The 21,538-nt window shown below is 56.7% G+C and overlaps 2 protein-coding genes across 5 annotated transcripts; both read left to right on the top strand.

The window, feature by feature from the left end:
• Window positions 1–6,046: 6,046 nt before the first annotated feature.
• Window positions 6,047–11,858, top strand: ATP6V0C (ATPase H+ transporting V0 subunit c). The gene is made up of 3 exons (XM_019713188.2): window positions 6,047–6,580; window positions 10,810–10,993; window positions 11,126–11,858. Exons 1-3 carry the CDS (start codon window positions 6,502–6,504, stop codon window positions 11,328–11,330), a joined length of 468 nt encoding a protein of 155 aa, XP_019568747.1. The 5' UTR covers window positions 6,047–6,501; the 3' UTR covers window positions 11,331–11,858.
• Window positions 11,859–11,969: 111 nt separating this feature from the next.
• On the top strand, window positions 11,970–21,256 carry AMDHD2 (amidohydrolase domain containing 2). 4 transcript variants are annotated; one of them, XM_074323106.1, is made up of 11 exons: window positions 11,970–12,167; window positions 12,349–12,485; window positions 12,566–12,705; window positions 18,385–18,439; window positions 18,601–18,813; window positions 18,900–18,988; window positions 19,071–19,215; window positions 19,295–19,402; window positions 19,549–19,617; window positions 19,773–19,881; window positions 20,533–20,634. In XM_074323106.1, the coding sequence occupies exons 1-10, from the start codon at window positions 12,085–12,087 to the stop codon at window positions 19,838–19,840; spliced, it is 1,107 nt and encodes a 368-aa protein (XP_074179207.1). In that variant the 5' UTR covers window positions 11,970–12,084; the 3' UTR covers window positions 19,841–19,881; window positions 20,533–20,634. The 4 variants fall into 4 exon arrangements, with proteins under 4 accessions (XP_074179207.1, XP_019568737.2, XP_019568738.2 ...); XM_019713178.2 differs by having other exon boundaries at window positions 19,722–19,881; XM_019713177.2 differs by lacking the exon at window positions 19,773–19,881 and adding an exon at window positions 21,006–21,256 and having other exon boundaries at window positions 11,972–12,167.
• Window positions 21,257–21,538: the final 282 nt, after the last annotated feature.

The following is a 21,538-nucleotide window of genomic DNA, read 5'->3' as shown; positions in this document are numbered from 1 at the left end:
GTTTGGTCAGTGTTAATTTGAATCCTAAACAAAGTTCACGAGAAACAAAATGCAACAGCATCACCGTGAAATAATTTGATACGAAAACGTTTCAATGGGATGGGGTGTCCTGGGCCCGTCATCTTCAGGACTGGCGACATCCATGGAGGAGAAGGAAGCCCTGGGCTTGAAGAAAGAAGCATTGCTCCCTTGAGGAAGAATTTAAAACACTGCGTCAGCCGATGGAAGAGTGAGGAAAGTTTCTCTCCATTCGAGTCACACCTGCTGCTCCATTTGCTGCCACAGCCAGTGTGAAGGAAGTCCTTCCCAGATTTTGTTTTGTCTCCTCTGTTCACAGCGTCTGTCAAACCGAGGCGCTTCATTAAATGAGAAGAAAGAAAGGAGCGGCCACCAGGAAGGAATCGAGGCCCGAATGTCTCCGTCAAGAATTGTTCGGATCTCTGTCACGTGGGAAACCAGTATCAAAAAGTCATACTCATCAAAATGAGAATATCCTATCTGGAAGTTTCTAAGTCAATATTAGTGTCTTTTCTAATACTTAGCATCTTAATTGGGTGTACCTACATAATAGCAAGGAAAACATAACACCTTTTTTCTCCTCCCGTCTGGCTCCTCCCAGCGCCCTTCCCTTCCTGGAGGGGCTGTGGGGGCTTTTGCGCTCCTCTCCTGGGAAACTGCTGCTTCTCTTGCTCTTTCCTTCTGTTCCTCTTCCCCACACTGTCTCACAGCGGGGACACTCGGCACACTCCTTCCTTTGATGCTGCTTCAAAGTCCTGTGCTCCCTGGCAGCCCCCCTGCTGCTGCCCTGGAGGGTGGGGGCCTGGCCCTGGTTTGAGAAGTCTTGGCATGGTAGTGGTAAGTGAATGGAGGCTTGATGCCCCTGGTTTTCAGTTCCTCTGAACCTAGAGTCTGTCTCCAGGCCTGTTACAGGGACCATTGCCCACCCCTCAGTCGGCTGTACTGCTCCTGCCCCAGGACCCTTTCCTGAGGCCCCAGGAGACCATGCTGTTTGCGTCTCCCCATCCCTCCTCTGCAGGAACCTCCATTGGTCCTGCCTGTGCCGCTGGTGTTGTCCAGGGTGGTTTTGGAAGAGAGATGGGTGTGCATTTGGGGCCTGTGGTTGGGGGATGCCACCAACCTTCCCTGCAGTAACAGCTTCTTACCGTAAGTGTGCTTAGGGTCATCTTGTGATTCACAGTAAGACACTGACACAGGCCAGAATTGGGAAGACCCATTCCCTGGGTGAGGAGTGGCCTGGCCCAGGGAGGCAGGGATGCAGAGCTGTATCCGCTGATGTTTCAGAAGCCTGTCTGCCTCAGGCCTGGTTGGCTTGGGGGGCCATAGTGTCTGCAGGGAGCGTGAGCAGGCAGGGCCACCCTCTCCTCCCCTGCACCCACCACCACGTCACATGGAACCCTTTTCGTGCCCAGTCCATGGTAATTGTGTCCCAACTGGCATCCCCATCTCGAACCAGCCATGGAAGTGCTTTGTTTTACTGTCTTTTTAAAGATTAAATGTGGCCATTTTAAAGAGAACAATTCAGTGGCATTTAGTGCATTCGCAATGGCCTGCAGCCACCACCTCTAATTTCACATTTTCATGACCTGAAAGGAACCCCGTGCCCATGAAACACTTGCTCCCACTCCTCCCCATCTTAGTTTTTGAAAAGGTAAAATGCGCACCTAGTAAAAATCAATGCATATGGGATTTTTTACAATGGGGATCCCCCTGCGTCCCCAGGGAACACCACGTGTCTGCATGCTTGTTCAGGTACCGCACTTGTGCACTCTTCCCCACCCTGCTTCTTTCCTGGTTTCCATCTCATGAACAGCTAGCTACCCAGTGTTCCGTGACTGGGGACCGTGTCTCTCCCCTGCTCAAAACCCTCTTCCTCTTTTAAGACCTTGTTCAGAGAGCACTGCCCTGGAGGCTGCCCAAGCCGCCCCAGCCCCTCTCTCCTCTGTATCCCATCTGTTCAGTAACTGCTTTTCCAGTTTAGCACTGGGACATCATTGTCTAGTCCCCTGGCTGTGAGCTCATGGAGGATAGGAGCTCTTTTCCTCAGTTTTTTATCCCCAGAGCCTAGCTCGGTGTCTGCACTCAGTAGCTGCTCACTCAATGTCAGATGAGTGGCTTAGGGTGGAAGACAGGGCCCAGAGGTGGTGAACCCTGACAGGTGGAGGTGAGGAGGTTGTGCTGGCCTCCAGGGTGCCGAGCCCTGCTGAGAACCTGCTGCCTGTGCCAGGCTGGGCGCCAGGCCTGGGTTTACTGTAAACCGGTGGGATCCCTCCCTCCCTCCCTCCCTCCCTCCCTCCCTCCTAGGGAGAGAGCTGCACACCGCCCCCTGGTGGTCAGGGCACCCTCTACCAGTCACAGCGTGGGTGCCAGGTCCTGCTTGTACCATGCTGTATTTACCTTTAGGACATTTTTTATAAAAATAAAATAACTGGTTATCATTGTATAAGCCCTAATTTTTAAGTGATTAAAAAAATCGCCTTTATTCATTCCCCACCCCCACTAGCACAACTTTTTTTGTTCCATCTCCTCCCAGACTTCCCTGGGCCACATGTAGCTCTTTCCAGCCAGGTCAAGAGAGCAGGGGGCCATGTTCTGGTGTTATGCCCCCTCTGGTGTGTCATCATGGGGACTAGGAAGAATGCGACTGTCCACAGGGAGAGGGCGGCCTGCTGGGATGCCCTGTTGTCTGCAGTTTCCTGATGTTCTTGAGAAGGCCCAACATCAGGCTGCCCTACTCTCTTCTTTATTCTTTGAAACGGCTTCCTCAGATACGTTCATCTTTCCAATCATCTGAGGCTGTTTGGAATCTTATCCTTGGTCTTTTTCTCCCCAGGTATCCCCCTTCTTTCCCTTAGGTCCTACAAAATGCCATTGGCCTTCTCGCTGTCATGGTCTTTTAATGGGACTGTGGGCTCTTTTGTCCCTATTAAAACCCTCAGAGGAGTCAGGATCCACAGGTCTCTCTGTTCCTCCCTGTCAGGGTCTCTGATGTGAGTTTCCCAAAGCCCCGCCTTCTTTATTCCTGGAAATCCCCATCTGCAGTGACAGGCCAGTGGCTCATGATGCTGTGGTTTTAAGCTGGGAACTTAGCTGGGAGGAAGAAGGCAGAAGTGCGTGTCCCTGGCCATTCCCTTCCATAGCCCAGCCCAGCCCAGGACCCTGGTGGGTGCTGGGAGGCCTAGGGGAAGGTGACCTTAGACCCTCCCGGCCTTGTCACTGGTCACTGGTCACCGGAATCTCCCTGGGCCCTGGTGGAGGAGGCAGGTGGTGCAGTGAGCGATGCGAATCCGGCCCACCCTGTAGAGCCAGAGTTTCAGTTCCACCACTAGCTGCCTGACCTTAGGCAAAGCAGTTAACCTTCGTAGGCCTGTTTCCTTTTTCTCAAAATGAGGGTAATGGTGATGTCTTCTTCAGAGGGTCACTGTGAAGATTAGATAATACCCCCAAAATGTTCGGGACAGGCCTGGCACACACTTGGCAATCAGTAAATATTAGCTATATACACCAGGCACCCTACCAGGGGATACAGAAAAAGAGGCACAGGGACTCTCAGTGGGGAAGGTAGTGAGTGAAAAAAAGTAGTAATGAAGTGCAAGGGATGAAGAGGGGTCCTGAGGAAGAGGAAGAGTGGTCAGGAGGGCTTCCTGGAGGAGGTGGCCTTCTAAAGACTGAGTAGGATTCCCTAAATAAGGGAGGAAGAGTAGTTGGTGCAAAGACCCACAGGCTCAAGGACACAGGTGAGGAAGGGGGCAACTCAAGGGGAAGAGATGGGGAGGGCCTGAGAGGAGACCACCAGGAGTCTAGCCTGTGTTGGGAGGATGGTGAAGGATTCCAGCAGGGGAGTGACTGGTCAGATGTGCCAGTTAGAAAGATCTCGTGGCTTTAAGATGAAGAATGGGTTGGCAGGGGATGGGGTGGGGTGTGGAGGGTGTGGAGAGTAAGACAGTAAGCTGTGTAGAGGTGGTGAAAAGACCCAGGGCAGAAATGAAGGCCTACCCAAGGGGCAAGGGGTGGCAGGTGGGGGCAGAGCTGAGCGCTGGGGAGCAGAGGAACCTCAGGGCTTAGTGAGTAATGAAGAGTGAAGAGTGGTGTGATTGGACGGTTGCTGGTGCAAGCAGCTGGATGGATGGCTGTCTCTTGCCCAAAATGGAAGTAACCTAGTGGTGATGGGGGTGGGGGTGAGCTTAGTTTGACACATGCTGGTGTGAGGTGTCAGCAGCTCCACCGGAGACCCAGTGTGACATCTCATACCAGAACTTGGGCAGAAAATGAGAGAACAGAGAACAAAGCTGATCTGCTCCTTGATCCTGATGAGGGAACTGTCTGCTGACTTCCCAGTCTCAGGATTTCATTCATTCTGGGGTTATGTGCGCTTTGCCCACTGCTGTGCTCCTAACTGCTGCAAAGTGTCCTGCCGCTCCCTTCCTTGGCCTGAATTCTCCCTTTGCACACAGGCTCCCTGGCTCCCCAGCCAGCTCCAGTTCCCTGGCCTGGGTTCCCCTAGCTCTGGACCCTGAGTGCCTGGAGTTATGGGGGATGGGCTGGAAAGGTATAGGTCAGAAGTCAGGGTGGGGTTGGGGGGCAGCCCTGGGAACCATCCCAAGGCCTGAGCCTGTTCTTGGTCCTCCTTGTGACTCCAGGAAGGAATAAAGGCATCAGGGCTGTAGGAGATGAGCTGGAAAGAGAGGTGAGGGTGTGGGGTGGGCAGCGGGCTGCAGTAGCAGAGAGACCCATTCAGACAGCCTGACAAATATCCCTCGGCTTACAGAAATGGTGGCCACCGGTGACCTTGGCAAGGGCAAGGAGCTGGGGAGGGAGGGAAGAGGGCAGCTGAGGTGGAGACACAGAGTGAAGATTCCTTTTTCCAGAAGGCAGAGTCTAGGGCAAAGAAGAGGGTGGCAGAGGGAGGTGGGGAGGGCTCTAGCCATCTGGTGGCCTCCTCTCTTTTGAAACAGGACAGACCTGGCACTTATGTGGGCTGCAAGGTCAGAGGGTGGTAGAGTTGGCCTCACCAAGGAGAAGAGGGTGGGAGGGAGGTTCCTGTTGTGAAGGTGGGGCTGAGAGTCCAGCTCCAGCTGGTCAGCAAGGCCAGGGGACCCCAAGGTCCACATGGGGTTGACGACAGCTGCCACCTAGGATGTTCAGGGAGAGCGCTTTAATGTCGAGACTAGAGCTTGGAGCTCAAGGAAGACCCAGAAAGCAGTTACCGAGGGCTTCTGAAAGGGAGGGGACAAAAGGGCACAGGGAACCAGAACTGGTGGGTAGATAAGGGGGCCAGTTGGGGTGCTGAACCGCCACATGGGATCAGCAGGGCAGTGTCAATTCCAGGCCAGGCTCTGAGCTGGGCTGGAACCACTGGCTGCTGCTCCAGAAATAAGGGCAGCCCTGCAGAAGCAGGCTTTGGGTGGGGACAGGCAGGACAAGGACCCCAGAACATGCAGAAATCCGGGGGAGCCTCCACAGGTCACAACACTGACGGGCTTCAAACCAGTCATACCTACATCTTCAGGGGCAGAGACCCCCCCCCCCCCACTGAAGCCTGGGTCCCTGATGCAAAAGGGGACAGATGCGGCGAGGGGGTTCTTTTTCCTAGGAAGCCAGGCGAGAAGTCACCATTTGCTAGGTCGGGGGCTGCTGGGTCTGTGTCTGTAGGACACCGGAGACGCCGTCATGGTGGGGCGACCACGGGACACAGGCGGGCTGCAGGCAGAGGCCAGGATTTCATAGGTGGGCTGGGGGCTTTCTTGGGGTCTGCAGCAGAACAGGTCGGCGCTCGGAACTTGGGGTTTGGGTTCCGTCTTCTCGAACCTTCAGATCGTTCGAAGAGGTGTGAGGACGTCCGAAGGAAGGCAGTGGTCCTGGGTCACTGAGTGTAAGGCGGGGAGAACTCGGCCGCCAAGCTCCACGCCGCAAACGCAAAGAAAAGCAATCCACTGACCGAAGCACCGGCTAGCGCCGCGCAGCCGCAGAGGAGGCGGGGCGCCTCCACGTCCTGCCCTGTATGCTAATGTGGCGCGCCATCGCCCCGCCCCAGCAGGGGAACCGGACGGGCTCAACGCCGCAGGGTCCGAGCGGCTGGCGGCGTCGGGCAGCACATCCGCGGAAGCTGAGGTGGGGCGGAACGCCAGAGTCCGACCAGCGGGGCGGCGGCACAGTGCAGGGGTGGTCAGCTGGCTGCCAAGGCGTCCTGGAGCTGTGGCGCCCCCCACTGGTGCGAAGTGGTATGGCCCGCGGGGGCGGGGCCCGGGTCATGTGACGCGGCAGCGGCCGCCATTTTGTTCTGCGGTTCTGGTATTTAGAGCGCAGCGGCTGACGGGCGGATCGCCTTCACAGCCGTCAGACAGCTCTCCTCGCGCTAGCCACCCGCCGCCCGCCCGCCCGCCCGCACGCCCGCCGCCCGCCCTCCGCCCGCCCGCCCGCCGCGCTCGGCCCGTCCTCGTCCCCGCCTCGGCCAGCTGAGCTCGCTCCCTCCCCACCGCAGACATGTCGGAGACCAAGAACGGACCCGAGTACGCCTCATTTTTCGCGGTCATGGGCGCCTCGGCCGCCATGGTCTTTAGCGGTGAGCGCCGCAGCAGGAGGGGCCCGGGAGGCGGGGGGCGTGCGGGGTTCGTGCCTGCAGCTCGCCAGGGTTCGGTGTGTGACGTCACTCTGACGTAATTCCGAGCTGTTCGGGGTCCCGGGCTTCACGTGACCGCGGGCGGGGGTCCGTCGGGTGTCAGGGAGCGCAGAGCCTGCGGGCTGGGCCGGGACCCGGCTTCCAGGGGGCTACTGGTCCGTGTCAGTGCGGGGGTGGGGCGGCGGCCCCGCTGCCATCTTAGCCCCGGGAGGGACGGTTGGAGGCTGGGGTGGGGGCGCGCTGTCCTGCGCCTGCTCGGCACTCGGCCCCCCCCAGTCCTGCGGGCAGATCAGATGTGACATCACACCTCGGAAAGCTACCCCAACGCGGGGCTGGCCCTTATCGGGGGCCGGGGGGTGGGGGATCGGGCCCTAGCGCTTTTCGCAAAGGTGAACAGCCCTCATCCTTGGCGGCTCGGGCTGCCCGGCGTGGGTCAGGTGGGACCGTACCCAGAGGCAGGTGCTTCCGGTTAGGGCTTGTCACTGTTTCCCAATAGCCCTGTGTGGGTTGGTTGGGAAAACTGGGCTGAGGGTTTGGTCCTGAGAGCAGGGACCCGAGGGTGGGAGTGTGTGGAATTCGGGGCGGGGGAGGGGGGAATCAGACAGGCTGAAGATGGAGGATGAATGTCTGGAAGTTAGGCCAGCATCAGTGCTGTGTTTGGACGCTTGCCGAGAGTCTGCTTTGGGGTGCGTGAGGGGGTCGCACAGAGTCTCAGCTTTGAGGGGGTTGGGTCTTTGTCCTTAGGAGAGAGTTTTTCATTCAGTTCCTGCCACAATGAATGACAATAAATGAATGAATGAATGAATTAATGAATGAATGACCTATCTCCCCTTTCCTGAGGCCCATACTTGGGAGGGGCTGCCCTAGGCATAGAGAAGGGGCTTCCTAGGGTTCTTTATTGCACCCTGCTTTTGAAGTTGGGTCTTGACAGTCCTGGGTGTCAAATTTAGTGAAAATTGGTCTACCTGGGGAGAAAGACCTTTGGGCCAGGCCCAGAAATGTGGAACACAGGGAGGTGAGTCCTGGCCCAGCTGCAGCCCCTGAGGACTGGTCTGGCCTGGTCTGAGTCTGGTTTTGGGCTTTGATGACAAAGCCCTGCCCCGCCCTGCCTGGTGGATTGGGAGGCTCCCTGTGCAGGTTTGTGGAGGGTTTGGACTCCAAACAGTCTCTGCTGACTATAAACACTTGTGGGGTAGGGGCTTGGGGGCTCTGCTCTCCTGGGGGCCTCCCTCTGTTTAGGCCTGCCTGGGCCTGCCTTCCAGTCACGAGCTGCTGAGTGAGCCCTGCCCTTCCCATCATGTGCGAGTAAAGGGTCATTTGTGGTGGAAGAAGTCGTCTAGACTTCCCCTTCCCACTGGCCAAGGCCTGCTCTTTCCATATCTTCAGGGGCTGACTGTTTTCCAGTTCTCCCAGAAGCCTTCCATACCCCCTCCCCCAACCTTTTCTGCTTTGCCTCGCCATCTGTGAGGTGCTGCTTTTGTAGCTGTCATTGATTCATTCAACAAGTCTTGATTGAGCTCCTGTATGCCAAGCACATGGAGACAGCAGTGAACAAAACAAGATCCCTTCCCACATGGGATTCTGGCTGTCACTGCTTGCTCCTGGAACCCCGAGTTTACCCACAAGCCCTTTTTCTGTACCCAGCTCCTGGCCTCCCCCTGGTTACCAGGTGCTTCTCTTCCTCTCCTTGAACCTGTTACTTTTGGACAGAGCCTGATCAGCAAGTCTCTAGAAGTTAACTGAGAACAGGATAGCACTGGTCCAGGGCCTGTCTGCTTGCCGCAGGCTCCTGGGGGTTGGGGCCATGCATTCCTGGTGGCCTGGATGCAGCTCCACTCCTGCTCCCCTCCCCATATGGGGCTTAGTGTGGTCCTACTGGAGTCAACTTCTTACTTCATTTTCCCCTCTAAACACGCCTTTCTCCAAGGCTTGTCTTCATCTGTCTCCTTGGGCCTCACCTGAACAACTTCCTCAATTCTCAGGTGTCACAGCCCGGCTGACTCCATGCTCTGTCCCCAGCTCCTGGCCTAGATTGCGCCTGGCCTGCTTCATGCCCACTCACTCTCAGGCCTCCCGAATCCCCATCTCCCGTTTCAGCTTCCCCTTTTTTCTTGTGACAAAAGTCCTGTCGATTCTTTCTTCATCATGTCTTCCACAAAGTTGTCAGTTGTTCCTTTCCGTATTTTCTCTGACTTCCTCCCTGCTCGTGAGCACCGTGTTTGGTGCTGTGTTCCCGGAACTGCCATCTGATCCCAGTCTTTCTGTTTCCCACTCCATCTGGAACACTGTCAAGTGTGACCTCCAGAGCTGGTGTCCCGGCCCTTCCCGGATAACTGCCACTGGAGGCCAGACTGCTTTTCCCTCCTGATGGTCATCCCTGTTTCTTTCCTTTGTTCCTCTTGTTTCCTCCCCACCCCCAGCCACGTGATCTCCCTGCTGCCCTCTGAGAGAAGGGCCCAGCTCACTTCCCACCTCTGGCAGGGTCCCGTTGCCTGTGATGCTGAGTCCCCTGGAAATGTTCTCCCACCAAGTGCCATGTGGCAGCCTGTGCCCTCCCCCCTTGAGTAATGAGCCATGGCGCGGGCCCTTGCACATAAGTGACACAGCCTTACATGCTGGGTCTGTAGCAGGAGCCCAAAGAATGCACTGCAAGCAGGAGAGTTCCAGGAAAGGCTTCACGAAGACTGATGCTGAGCCCAGGCGGAAGGCGCTGAGTGTCTAAGCTTGGTGGTATTGAGGTGCCTCCGGGAGCAAGCGGAGGGCGCAGTGCAGGTCCCTCTGCCCCAACCCCTGCTTTCTCCAGTCGCTCCCCAGCCTGTGCCATCTTGGTTGGTGTCTCTGTGCTGTTTGGTATCTTTTTTTTTTAATAATTAAAGTTTATTGGGGGCTGTTTGGAATCTTTTCCTGTTCATTCTCACCCCTCTACCAGGTGTCACTTCCTCTACAAAGCCCTTCCCAGACCACCCCCACCCTCTTTGCCACTGTCCTAGAACACGTCTCTGTGTTTGGAGGTACAGCGTCTGTCTCCTTACCAGGCTTAGAACCCTGGGAAGGCAGCACCCCTGACCTTACCCCTGCTTGGTGGTGAGCAGAGTAGCCCAAATTGGTAAATGTGCAGAGGAACGGGGATCACCCTGGTCCCTTTCACCTCTGACCCATGTCCTCTGGTGAGGAGCACCCTGGGTCCCTGGAGAGCAGGTGGCAGAAGAGCTGCCTGGGCCCCCTGTGACTGTTCTATGAAAAAGTTACTGGACTTCCAAGACAGAGACCAGGAGAGGGGAACTTTCAGGAAGGCAGCATACCCTGGGAACGGAGGAGGGCAACCCCAGAGCCTCCCACCCCCCATGGCTGGAGGCCTCGGGTAGAAGCTAGGCTTCTGGGAGGTCTGCCAAGGCCTCACAGTTGGGTTGGGTGATGGCTCCACAGCCCTGCCATCTTACTGTGCCCTGCCCTCTACTTGGCTCCTCCTTTCTCTGGTTATTTAGAGAGGATTCTCCAAATTTGGGGTGCACTCAGGCCATTGACACAGCAGCATGTCCCAGGGCCAGGAGTGGTGGGGAGGTCAGTGGGGAATGGGAGGGGGTTGAGTCAGGAAGCTCTGACTTGAGAGGACAGGACTTGCCAGGGCAGTTCCCCTGAACAGTGGTCAGACCCTGTGCATTGGGGCTCTTGCAGCATGTCCCTGGGCATAGCCCCAGGGCCAGCTGACCACGACATCGGGGCTGCTGAGATGCAGTGATTTCATGCTTCTCCAGGCCTTTTCTGACCTGAGAGCCTGGGACTCGGTGGGACAAAACGTGTCCAGAATCTCCAATAGGGCTTCAGAGGCCCAGTTGTCTGCTCCCCCATGTGACCGGGTTGCCGGGGGTCTGTGTAGCGGGTTTGGGGAGTGCTGGTGAGCACGGTTTGGGTATCCCTAGCAGAGCAGGCGGCCCGATAGGCCTGGCAGCCATAAGGGCCTCTGGTGGAGGAAAGAGGGTTCCTACCTGGGTTCCTTGATGCGCAGCTGTGACTTATCCCTGAGGGCCACCTCCTGGCCCTGCTGGGTGCCACCTTCATCTCCCCCTTGCCTGTTATAACTTGAGGTGGCCCTCAACTGTGCCAGAGCTACCCCCAGTGTCCTGGCCCCAGATGCTCTGGACTCACTTCACCTCTTCTCTTCCCACTGCCAGCCCTGGGTGCTGCCTATGGTACAGCCAAGAGTGGCACCGGTATCGCGGCCATGTCTGTCATGCGGCCAGAGTTGATCATGAAGTCCATTATCCCAGTGGTCATGGCCGGCATCATTGCCATCTATGGCCTGGTGGTAGCCGTCCTCATCGCCAACTCCCTGACTGAAGGCATCAGTCTGTACAGGTGGGTACTGGGCTCCTTTCCCCGGTCAGGCCACTGCGAGGGGTGGGCAGCCGGCACTTGGCTGGCAGCCAGTGAATGCCCATCGTTTTCCCCCCAGGCACTAACATCCATCTTGTGTTGTCTCTCCCCCAGGAGTTTCCTCCAACTGGGCGCCGGGCTGAGTGTGGGCCTGAGTGGGCTGGCAGCCGGCTTTGCCATTGGCATTGTGGGGGACGCTGGTGTGCGGGGCACTGCCCAGCAGCCCCGACTATTTGTGGGCATGATCCTGATTCTCATCTTCGCGGAGGTGCTGGGCCTCTACGGTCTCATCGTTGCCCTCATTCTTTCCACAAAGTAGCCCCTCTCCAAGCCCGCCAGCCACAGAATATGATGTAAAGACCACCCCCTCCTCATTCCAGAATGAACAGCCTGACACACACGCACGGGGCAGCTGCCCCCTCAGTAGTTGGTCTTGTAAATGCGCAGTGTCCTAGTGCCCATCGTCTGTTGCCCCCACCCGCCCCGTGCCGTGGACATCTGGGCCCACTCATCACCCATCCAGGCCCCCGACCAGTGAGTTTGCAGGCCTCCGGCCGCCCCCCCATCTACCTGCCCTAGAGTGCTCTGTGTATAAGGATGAATTAGAGTTGTCATTTTCTCTTCACTGGATGTTTATTTATAAAGATTTGACCTGTTCACACGTCTGTGGAGCAGCTCTTCGTCTCCCAACTATATAGTAATCTTAAGTAGTGTCGCCTCGTGGGGTTACCGTGTGCCCTGAGATTTCTTGGATGGAACCACCGTCCTTCTGCTCCCGCTGCAGGGCCGTGTGCTGGGCCTGTCAGGCCCCGAGTCGTGTCCAATAAAGTTCTCGGATGTGACCGGACGCCTGTGTGCAGCGCTTGTGTGGACTGGGGAGGGGAGAGAGGGCGGGCTGGGGCCGCCGCGTCACTGCAGACTGGGTCACATGGCTGTGCCGGTCACGTGGCGCGCGCCTTAGTCAGCTGAGGGTCACGTGGCTGCAGCTGAGCTCCGGGTTGGGATTGGGCGCCGCGGGATTCGGCCACCGGGCTGCGGGCGCCCCCAGCTTGGCTGGGCTCGCGCTGCTCAGGATGCGCAACGGGAAGGTAGCGGCACGGGCCCCGGTGCTGCAGTTCACCAACTGTCGCATCCTGCGGGGCCGGAGGCTGCTCAGGTAGGGCGTAGGGCTGGCGGCTGTGGAGCCGGGCGGTACTCGGTGGGTGCCGGGGCCCCTGGGGCCCTGCTGGGTGTGAGGCCGGCCTGGCGCAGGGCTCGGCGGGCGCGTGGGCTGGTGGCAGCGGGTTGGGGGGGGGGTACGGCGCCTGCGATCCGAGACCCCGCCCCTCTCTCCGTAGGGAGGACTTGTGGGTGCGTGGGGGCCGCATTCTGGACCCAGAGAGGCTGTTTTTTGAGGAGAGGCTGGTGGCCGACGAGCAGCGGGACTGCGGGGGCTGCATCCTAGCACCTGGGTTCATCGACGTGCAGATCAACGGTACGGCCCAGGGCCTGGGGGGGGGAGACCCCGGGAGGAGCTCTGAGCACCGGGCGAACCCCTCTTTTCTGTGGCTGCAGGAGGATTTGGCGTGGATTTCTCACAGGCCACAGAGGATGTGGGTTCGGGAGTCGCCCTGGTGGCCCGTAAGATCCTATCGCATGGAGTCACCTCCTTCTGTCCCACCTTAGTCACCTCACCACCGGAGGTTTATCACAAGGTGAGGTCAGGCTCACGACCTCAAGCCAAGGCGCCCGAGAAGTAACCAGCCCTTTAGTTTTCAAATTTCATCTTTCGGCACAGATGCCCCTTGGCACTGGGGTCTGGCTTCACTTGCTGGCCTCCCTCCACCTGGTCCTGGGGTCCTGCTCCCTGGGCTTTCTCATTCTGTCGTCCCTCTGCCTGCCTCCCTATACCCCCTGTCGTCGCTGGTCAGACTGCCTCGCAGCTGTCCCCATAGGCCCCCACATTTTTTGCCTCAGCACCTTCACCTGCCACTGCCCTCCCCACCCTGCACTCTGGCCACTTCCAGGCTCCAGAAACTGCCCCCTGGATGGAGGCTGCTGGGGACCTTCCGATTGCCACATCCTCAGCCTCTTCTCAGCCTCTTCTCCCTAACCTGTCTGGTAGGGGACTCCTGTCAACACACCTCACAGACAGAAGCTCCATTGTACCCCAGGCTTCCTCTGCTGCTCTTGCCTACATCCCACACCTTCCCACTCTCCTTCCCAGCTGCAAGTCCGGCCTGCCATCCAGGTGTCATGGGTCCCTTATCCTTTAAGAACTTGCATATTTTTATTCAGGTTCTCCACTTTACTCTTTGCCACATTTTATTATTTGGTCCTGAGCTGTTTGAGAGTAGGTTGTATACATCATGCCTCGTTATTCCTTACATTTACTATTTCTGAAAAACATGGGTATTCTGTTGGGTGAGCACAACAGAGTTATTGAGTTTAGGAAATTAACACTTATCGTGTAATCGACCAGTTTTGTTCCAGTTTTGTAGTTTTTTTCTTCCAGTACACTGATTGCATTGTCCTCAGTGGGGTTTCCTCCTGGGTGTGTGGACAGAGTCAGAGCCGGGAGCTGTGGGAGGTGGGGTGTGGGCTCCTGACTTTATCATCTGGCAGCTGGGAGACTGGGACAATCCTTATTCCTTTCTGAGCCTCAGTTTCCTCAAACTTCAAGTGAGCGTAATCATGGTATCCATCTCTCCGGGTCACTGGGTGTTCTGCGTTGGGTAAATGTCATTTATGGACATCTTTCTGGAAATTTCCCCTAGCTATCCAATCATAGAGTCAAATGTTAAAAACCAAGCTCATCTTCCTGCTGCAAACCGGTATCTGGTTCTGTGTTTTCTTTCCATGATTTACCCTGCCCAGAATCCGGGAACATGCCTGCTCTTTACCTCCTTGTTCTTTGTCCTCCTCCCTCACGGTCCCCACTAGTGAGGCTTAAAAAACTGCTCTCCTAGATTTCTGAAGAGTGGCCTTCCCAAGGGACAGGGCTCAGCACATCGCACACTCCCTTCCCCCCTTATCTGCAGGATAAACCCTACCCTCCTGAACTTTCCCTCCCTACCAGCCAAGGCTCTACTCTCTCCCCAGGCACATTCCAGCAGGTCTGGGCAGTTGATCGCCTGCCCCCCAACCATCTGCCTGGAGGGCCTTTGCATTGCTGTGTCTGCTGTACCAGTTGGCCCACTGCCGCCCCAAGCACATTCCTTATCCTGACACAGACTACAAGGTCTTTTCCCTTAGGGGAAGGAGTTTCTGGCCACTAGGACTTACATTTACTTACCAGCGTTCATCGCTCCCCATAAACACTTACAGGATGAAGGCTTTGGGAGACACAGTAAACTGATTTATAGTGGAAAACGTGGAGAGCTTTGAATGTGAACCGACTACAGGTATCATCTTAGAAATTACAGGACTGCTCGCTTGGATATCTCCCTTGCCCCCCACATCTACCCCACCTTCCTCCAGGGTCCATTCTCACCGGGCAGAACTGGCTTGCCACTTTGTCAGAAGTTACCCACATCCTTTGTCATTATGTTGTGGTCCACTGGGACCACCTGCTCTTTTTCTGGGGTCCCGTTCTCCAGCTTTGCCCTTTGCTACCCCTCCAGGAGAAAGATCTGCTTACACTGTTCTCTGCTTCAGGTCCGTTTCTGCTGAGCCAAGATCAGTCACCTCCTCAGGGTGGCAACCAGACCTCTGGTCCCCCACGCCCTCTATACTTTGACCTTCCCCACTACTTTCCTGCCTTGAAGGCATCTCATTACCTCTACTTGGTGCTCTCTCGCTTTTCCTTTTAAAACTCTATTCTGGAAAAACTGAGTCATTGCCTTGCTTTTTTTTCTTTAATCTTTAGTGAACTTATAATAATGTGTCACATGGCTTATTAGGAAAAACAGCAGCCCTTGGCCCCCACCAGTTCCCACTGAGGGACAATCACTTTCAACTCCGTTTCCCTTTGGAATTTGCCATCATGTGCTTTGACTCCTGCTCGACTTCTCAGTTTAGGGCAGTATGCATTTACTTCCCATCAGGAAAGATAATAATTTGGCCCCTTGAGCCCTTCTTTCATGCCCTTCCAGCCCCCATTGTCCCCAAACAGGTTCTTATAATTTTGGTTAGATTAGTCAACCAAAGGGGACTTATAGCACATTTACATTTTCTTACCTGTCAGCTCTGTTTTCCTTGGAGTTAATACTCTCTGTTTGCTCAGTTTTTAATCTACTTACTCAATTCCTGGCTTTCTGCCAGTTTTGGGATATTTAGACACACCAAAGGGTCCATCTTCCTATGGAAGACTTGGGCACCTGCTCTAACAGAACTGGCTGTTGGCCTCACTGGCCAAGCTGTCCTGGGAGCCCCCTTCCCCTCAGCTGGGGTGTCTCCTGGCCTCTTTCTGTTGAATCTCTCTGTCGAGTGTTAACAGTGTTCAGAATTAACATCACTATGCTGTGTTATCTGCACCAATAGAAATGCCTTCTTTCTGTAGATGTGGTTGTTCCTCTTCCCTTGGTCATAAATTCCTGTTGCCTTTGTTCTAAATCGGAACACTATTTGGGCTTTTGTCTGAATCAGTACCTCCTAAATATTAGTATCTTTGAATGTCAAATAAATACTCATTTGCTTCTCACTTTAAAAGGCCTTTTTATTTTTAGGTGTCTTTGCTGGTTTGTGCCTTTGTTTGGGGGAGCACATCCTGTAGTAGCTTTCAGAGAGAGGGGTCGTGAGAGGTAAAGGTTTTGAGATCTCAAAGGTCCAAAAATGTCTTTATTCTTTTGATTGATTCTAGGAGAGGATCATTTCCTTTAGAATTTTAAACGTATTTCTGTACTGTCTTTGAACTTCCAGGATTGCTGATGTGAAGTTGGAAGCCACCTGACCCCTGATCTTTTGTGCATGACCTGTTTCTTCTCTCTGGAAGCTGTGGGAATCATTCCTTTGTCCTTAGGGTCTGAAGTCTCAGGGTGACACACATGGGCACTGGTGGGAGTTCATTCACTGTGCTGGCCCTTCGGCAGGCCCTGTCAGTCGGGAAGTTCAGTTTGTTTGTTTTTTGTTGCTTTTCTTGAGTTATTTCTTTGATGATTTTTCTCTGTTAATTTGTTTTTTTTTCCTTCTGGAAGTCATTATTCTCCTGTTGGGACTCCTGGACGGCTTCTCTCATTCTTTTTTCTCCTTTTTGCCTCTTCGACTCTATTTTCTGGGCATTTCTTTAGCTTTTTTAACTTTTCTAGTTTCCTTGGGTTTTTCACTTTAGTGCATACTTTTGTTAACCTAAAAATAAAAAGGCCTTTTAAAGTGAGAGGCAAACAAGCATTCATTTGAGATCAAAGATATTCAGGAGGTGTTCCGATTTAGAGACAAAGGCAATAGGAATTTTTGACAAACGGAAACAATCACATCAACAGAAAGAAGGCATTTCTATTGGTGCAGATAACACAGCATAGTGATGTTAATTCTGAACAAGGTTTTTAATTTTCAGTTAGGCAGTCACCAGTCCAGGATCCATAATCACTGCTTTCTTGTTATCAAACAGTTCTTTGGGACACAGTGTTGCTTAGGCCCAGTCCAAAGGTTATTTTGCCCTAACATTCCAAAGATTTGAGACATAAGATGTGCAAGACATTTCCTCTGGATGGTGTTGCCAGCTCCATCTTACAGTGGCTCTATTTATTTATTTATTGGCACTTTTAACGTGGGAGCTCTTGCTTTTCTCCTGGAATGTTCCTTTTTCTAACATCCCATTCGTTTTTTGTTTTTTTCTTTCAAAACTATTTTTTTTAGTTGGGGAACAGTGTTTCTCCAGGGCCCATCGGCCCCAAGTCATTGTCCTTCAATTGTCCTTCAATCTAGTTGTGGAGGGCTCAGCTCAGCTCCAAGTCCTGTTGCCCGTTTTCTTTCTTTTTCTTTTTTTGCCCACCCCACCCCACCCCACCCCACCCCACCCCACCCCACCCCACCCCACCCCACCCCACCCCACCCCAGTTTTTAAGCCTTTGTTTGGCAGCACACAGCAGCTCCCACCAAGCTCCAGCAGCCCAGCTCCAGGGAGAGCTGTTGTTCACAATCTTAGCTGTAGAGGGCGCAGCTCACTGGCCCATTTGGGAATGGAACTGGCAGTCCTGTTCAGATTCAGAGCTGGCGCTCTAACCAACTGAGCCATCCGGCCACCCGACATCCCATTCTTGTTTCACGGATGTCTTCGGGTTTCTGCTCCCTGGCCAGCTCTGTCTTGTCTTTGGTTGTGCTTTCCAAGTGTTCTTTCAGAGACTTTCCCAAGCTTGTAGGCCTTGGTCGTCTGCTCCGACGAAGAACAGGTCCCAGCTGTACACCAGGAGCACCAAGCTGGGGAGGGAAGGTTGGGCTCCTGGGGGCACCCTTACGTCCAAATCCGTGAGTCCTTTTCTCCTGGGGGAACAGGCCTGGCTGGCGACCTTCCGGGAGCATTAAGAATATAAACTTCATTTCATTGCCCCATTCTCTGCTTTGAGCCACCTCTCACCTGGAACCTCTCTGGTTTACTTCTCCAGGCACTTGGCTGCTCTTTAATGAGGCCCCTAGTGTTGGTCCCCCAACTTCTCAAGGCACCACATGTTGCCAAGGCCCAAGCCCATGGGAGCTGTGGAGCCATGTTTCCTCCCCGACCCCACTGCGTGCGTCTGCACTTCTGCTTGTCACGCCCCCAAATTGGCCTGCCCTTCCCCCCTCCTCGCTGTCACACTGGACTTAAACCTCTTAAAAGCCTCTGTACTTATGTTTGGGCTGGGCAGTTCCAGTGGAGGGCATGGCAGTCCACCAGGCTACCCCCCGGCACTCTGCATGCTCCCCGTTCCTTCCTTCCTCACCTGGAAGGGGGAAGGTGTGGGCGGGGACACCTGTGTGCCTGCCCACCTCTGAGTTACTTCTGTTGTGTGAGTACCTGTCACACACACGTGACCCTCCCCACTATGTCCAGCTCCAGGCACTGTTGGTGCCTAAGCCCCCACTTCTGCCCCTGGCTCTGCCTAGATTGCGTGCCTTCCGCCTGCTCTGGCCCTCACGGCGGCCAGGCCTCACTGTGTCCCAGCTGCTGCCTGGACTGGCACCGCTTTCAGGGCCCGTGCACCTGACCCCTGCTGGGGCCTGCTTGTCTCCTGGTCCTCGCTGGCAGGCCAGTCTTGCATCCCGTGGCCTATCATTTCTGGGTGCTTCTGCCCCTGTGTCCAGCTGGTCTGGGTGCCGTGCTTTCCCTGACCGTTGTTGGCAGCATTCTCCCATCTCCTAATAGCTGACGAAGGCCGGTGGGCACTGGGCCGAGCTCCAAACTCAGACCTTGGCTGGGCTGTGACCTTTGGGTGCTGGGCCATGGGGGGGGCAGGGCTTTAACAGCTGGTTCCCCCCAGGTCCTTCCTCAGATCCCTGTGAAGAGTGGTGGTCCCCATGGGGCAGGGGTCCTCGGTGAGTGGCTGACCCCTCTCCCCGCCCCCACCCTGGGAGGCTCCTTAGGGTCCTTTTGGCAGCCCATCCCCCTCCAGATGCCCACTGGGGAATGAGGGTGGGATGGCGAGATGGGCCAGGGTGGGGGGCCAGGCTGGAGCCATGCTCTCCCCTCCACCCAGGGGTGCACCTGGAGGGCCCATTCATCAGCCGGGAAAAGCGAGGTGCACACCCCGAGGCCCATCTGCGCTCCTTTGAGGCCAACGCTTTCCACGATGTGCTGGCCACCTACGGGTCCCTGGACAACGTCCGCATTGTGACGCTGGCCCCCGAGCTGAATCGCAGCCACGAGGTGATCCAGGCACTGACGGCCCGTGGCATCTGTGTGTCCCTAGGTAAGGGGGTATGTCCCCCCTGAGGGCGTGGGCCCACCCAGGGGTCCTGGGCCGGGTGCAGAGTCTGAGTCTGGGTCCCCATGCAGGGCACTCAGTGGCCGACCTGCGGGCGGCGGAGGAAGCCGTGCAGAGTGGGGCCACCTTCATCACCCACCTCTTCAACGCCATGCTGCCTGTGAGTGCTGCCCCAGCTCTGGGGAGGGCGGGCGCAGGGGCTCCTGCTGTGGCTCAGCTGCCCCTCTCCTGGCCCTGCCCAGTTCCACCACCGTGACCCAGGCATTGTGGGGCTCCTGACCAGTGACCAGCTGCCCCCGGGTCGCCACATCTTCTACGGGATGATCTCGGATGGCACACACACCAACCCTGCTGCCCTGCGCATCGCCCATCGGGCCCATCCCCAGGGTAAGCAGCTGGGCCGCGCAGGGGCCGGCAGGAGGACCAGGTATAGCAGGTCCTGAGGCCTCGCCCCTCCACCCCCTAGGGCTGGTGTTGGTCACCGACGCAGTCCCTGCCCTGGGTTTGGGCAATGGCCGTCACACGCTGGGGCAGCAGGAGGTGGAGGTGGATGGGCTGACGGCCTACGTGGCAGGTGCGTGACCCCCATCCCCACTGACCGCCCACGTCAGCAGAGCCCCTCAGTCCCCCTCCCCTGCCAACCCACTTGGCCCCCCACACCTCACCCAGTGCACATGGCGGCCCCTGAGCCCTCCAGAATCTGCTCTCTCTGCTCTCAAGGTACCAAGACGCTGAGTGGCAGCATAGCCCCGATGGACGTCTGCGTCCGGCATTTCCTGCAGGCCACAGGTCAGCGAGGGTGGGGGTGGAGGCTTCCTCGGGGAGAGGCTGGAGGGAAGAGGGGGGACCACAAAGCTCCTGCACCCACATCCCTCATCTGTCATGTCTGGTAGGGTTCCCAAGGGATGGGCGCCAGCAATGTAGTCAAGGCCCCCCCTCTGCAGGGAGTTCACAGCAGGGGGAGAGGACGGCAAGCAAGCAGATGGCTGCCACCCAGGGTGACAGGCATTGAAGCCACGGCACCCAAGAGAAGGGCCTTCACCCCAAATGAGGGTAGGGCCTTGGCCCCGGGGACTGTGGGATCGCAGGACTTGCAGGGGCAGAGCCGTAGGGAGGCGAGGGGGCCAGAGCAGCAACCCAGGCTCGGGTCAGGCCGTGCGGGAGCCTCCCTAGGGCGTCTGTATGTCCTAGGGGCGGGGGCTGGGGCTATTTGGTAGAGGATGTGGTGGGCCAGGCCCCGAGGGGCTCTGGGTGGTACCCCGGGGCTGGGGTTTTACTCCGGGGGTTAGGGGGCACCAGGGTCCAAAGAGACAGGCCGGGAGGCAGAAGATGGCTGTGGCCTGGCCTGGGGGTGACGCAGGGGACAGAGAATTGGCTTTGGTCATTGGCCTTCTTGAGGCAGCAGCAGAGCACGGAGTACCAGGTGGCCTCCTGGATGCCCTGGGCGCTATTTTCTTGTGGGGTGCTCTCCCTGGGACTCAGGAAGAGGAGGGACCACGGGAATTTGGGTCCAGAGGGTCCCTGTAGGGCTGGGATGGGTGAGCGGCCAGGAAGAGTGGGAATGGGGGCAGGGGACTTGTCCACTTGCTGCAGAGTCTGAGGACATGTTCCCTGCCTGCTCGGGGGCTATGGGAGCGGAGTGAGGAGGGTGCTGGCAGCCAGCTAGGGGTTAGGGATGGTCACTCAGCTGTGTCCCCTGAGCAGGCTGCAGTGTGGAGTCGGCCCTGGAGGCTGCATCTCTGCACCCCGCCCAGCTGCTCGGACTGGAGAAGCGCAAGGGGACCCTGGACTTCGGGGCTGATGCAGGTCAGGGCCCGATGTGGGGGGCCCCGGCAGCCTGGAAACAGGAGTTCTTGGGGGGCCTGCGACAGGGTCAGGATGGGTGCGTGGGTAGGATCTTCCCCACACCCCGGTGGCCTTACCTGGCTCCCAGCCTCAGTCTGGCCTCCCCCTTCCCATCAGGCCAGGCTCCCTGGCATCTGAGACAAAGCCAGACAAGGGGCTGCTGGGACCTTGTTCCTCGACCCCTATTGCCAAGAGTCTTGTTTCCAGGGCCTCCCTTAATCTGTGCTGGGTCAGGGCATCCTACATAAGTTGCGGCCCAGGCCTTGGTTCCCCACCAGCTTTAGGGGGCAGCCCCACCTCTGCCTCTGGCTCACAGCCTCCCTCTGACCCAGACTTCGTGGTGCTCGACGACTCCCTCCACATCCGGGCCACCTACATCTCAGGCGAGTTGGTGTGGCAGGCGGAGGAGGCCAACCAGTGACCAAGGAGCACACCTGGAGAGGACGCGTAGACCCACCTGGACGCTGTCAGGGCTGCGCCGTCAAGGAGCTGGTCTCCGGGCAGCGAGTGGGAGCCCTGTCCCAGGTGGACAGCCTGGGCCCCAGAGGCAGCTGGCTCAGATAAACCGTGTGCCCTGCCAGGACTACCCTGGTCTCCGAGTTTTGCTTCAAAGCAGGCTTGTGCTGTTTCCACCATAACCCTGCTCGCCCTCCTGGGGGTGGAGGGTATTTGTGGCTTAAAGTTGAGAGTGGCTGGAATCCAGTTCAGCTGGGCCTTGCGAGGCTTTGTGGGGTCCAGTGGAGGCGACGATAGGGCCACTTCCTGTTCAGATGAATCTGAGGCCTGCAGACCCACAGGAAGATACACCGTTTGGAAACAAGTGGAGGGCAGGAGCGGGGAAGCCGCAGGCTGTAGGTTGGACAGT

The sequence above is a fragment of the Rhinolophus sinicus genome, linkage group LG18, assembly GCF_036562045.2.
Source record: "Rhinolophus sinicus isolate RSC01 linkage group LG18, ASM3656204v1, whole genome shotgun sequence".
NCBI lineage: Eukaryota > Metazoa > Chordata > Mammalia > Chiroptera > Rhinolophidae > Rhinolophus > Rhinolophus sinicus.
The sequence above is the reverse complement of the archived record's forward strand: the minus strand, read 5'-3'. Positions and strand labels throughout refer to the sequence as shown.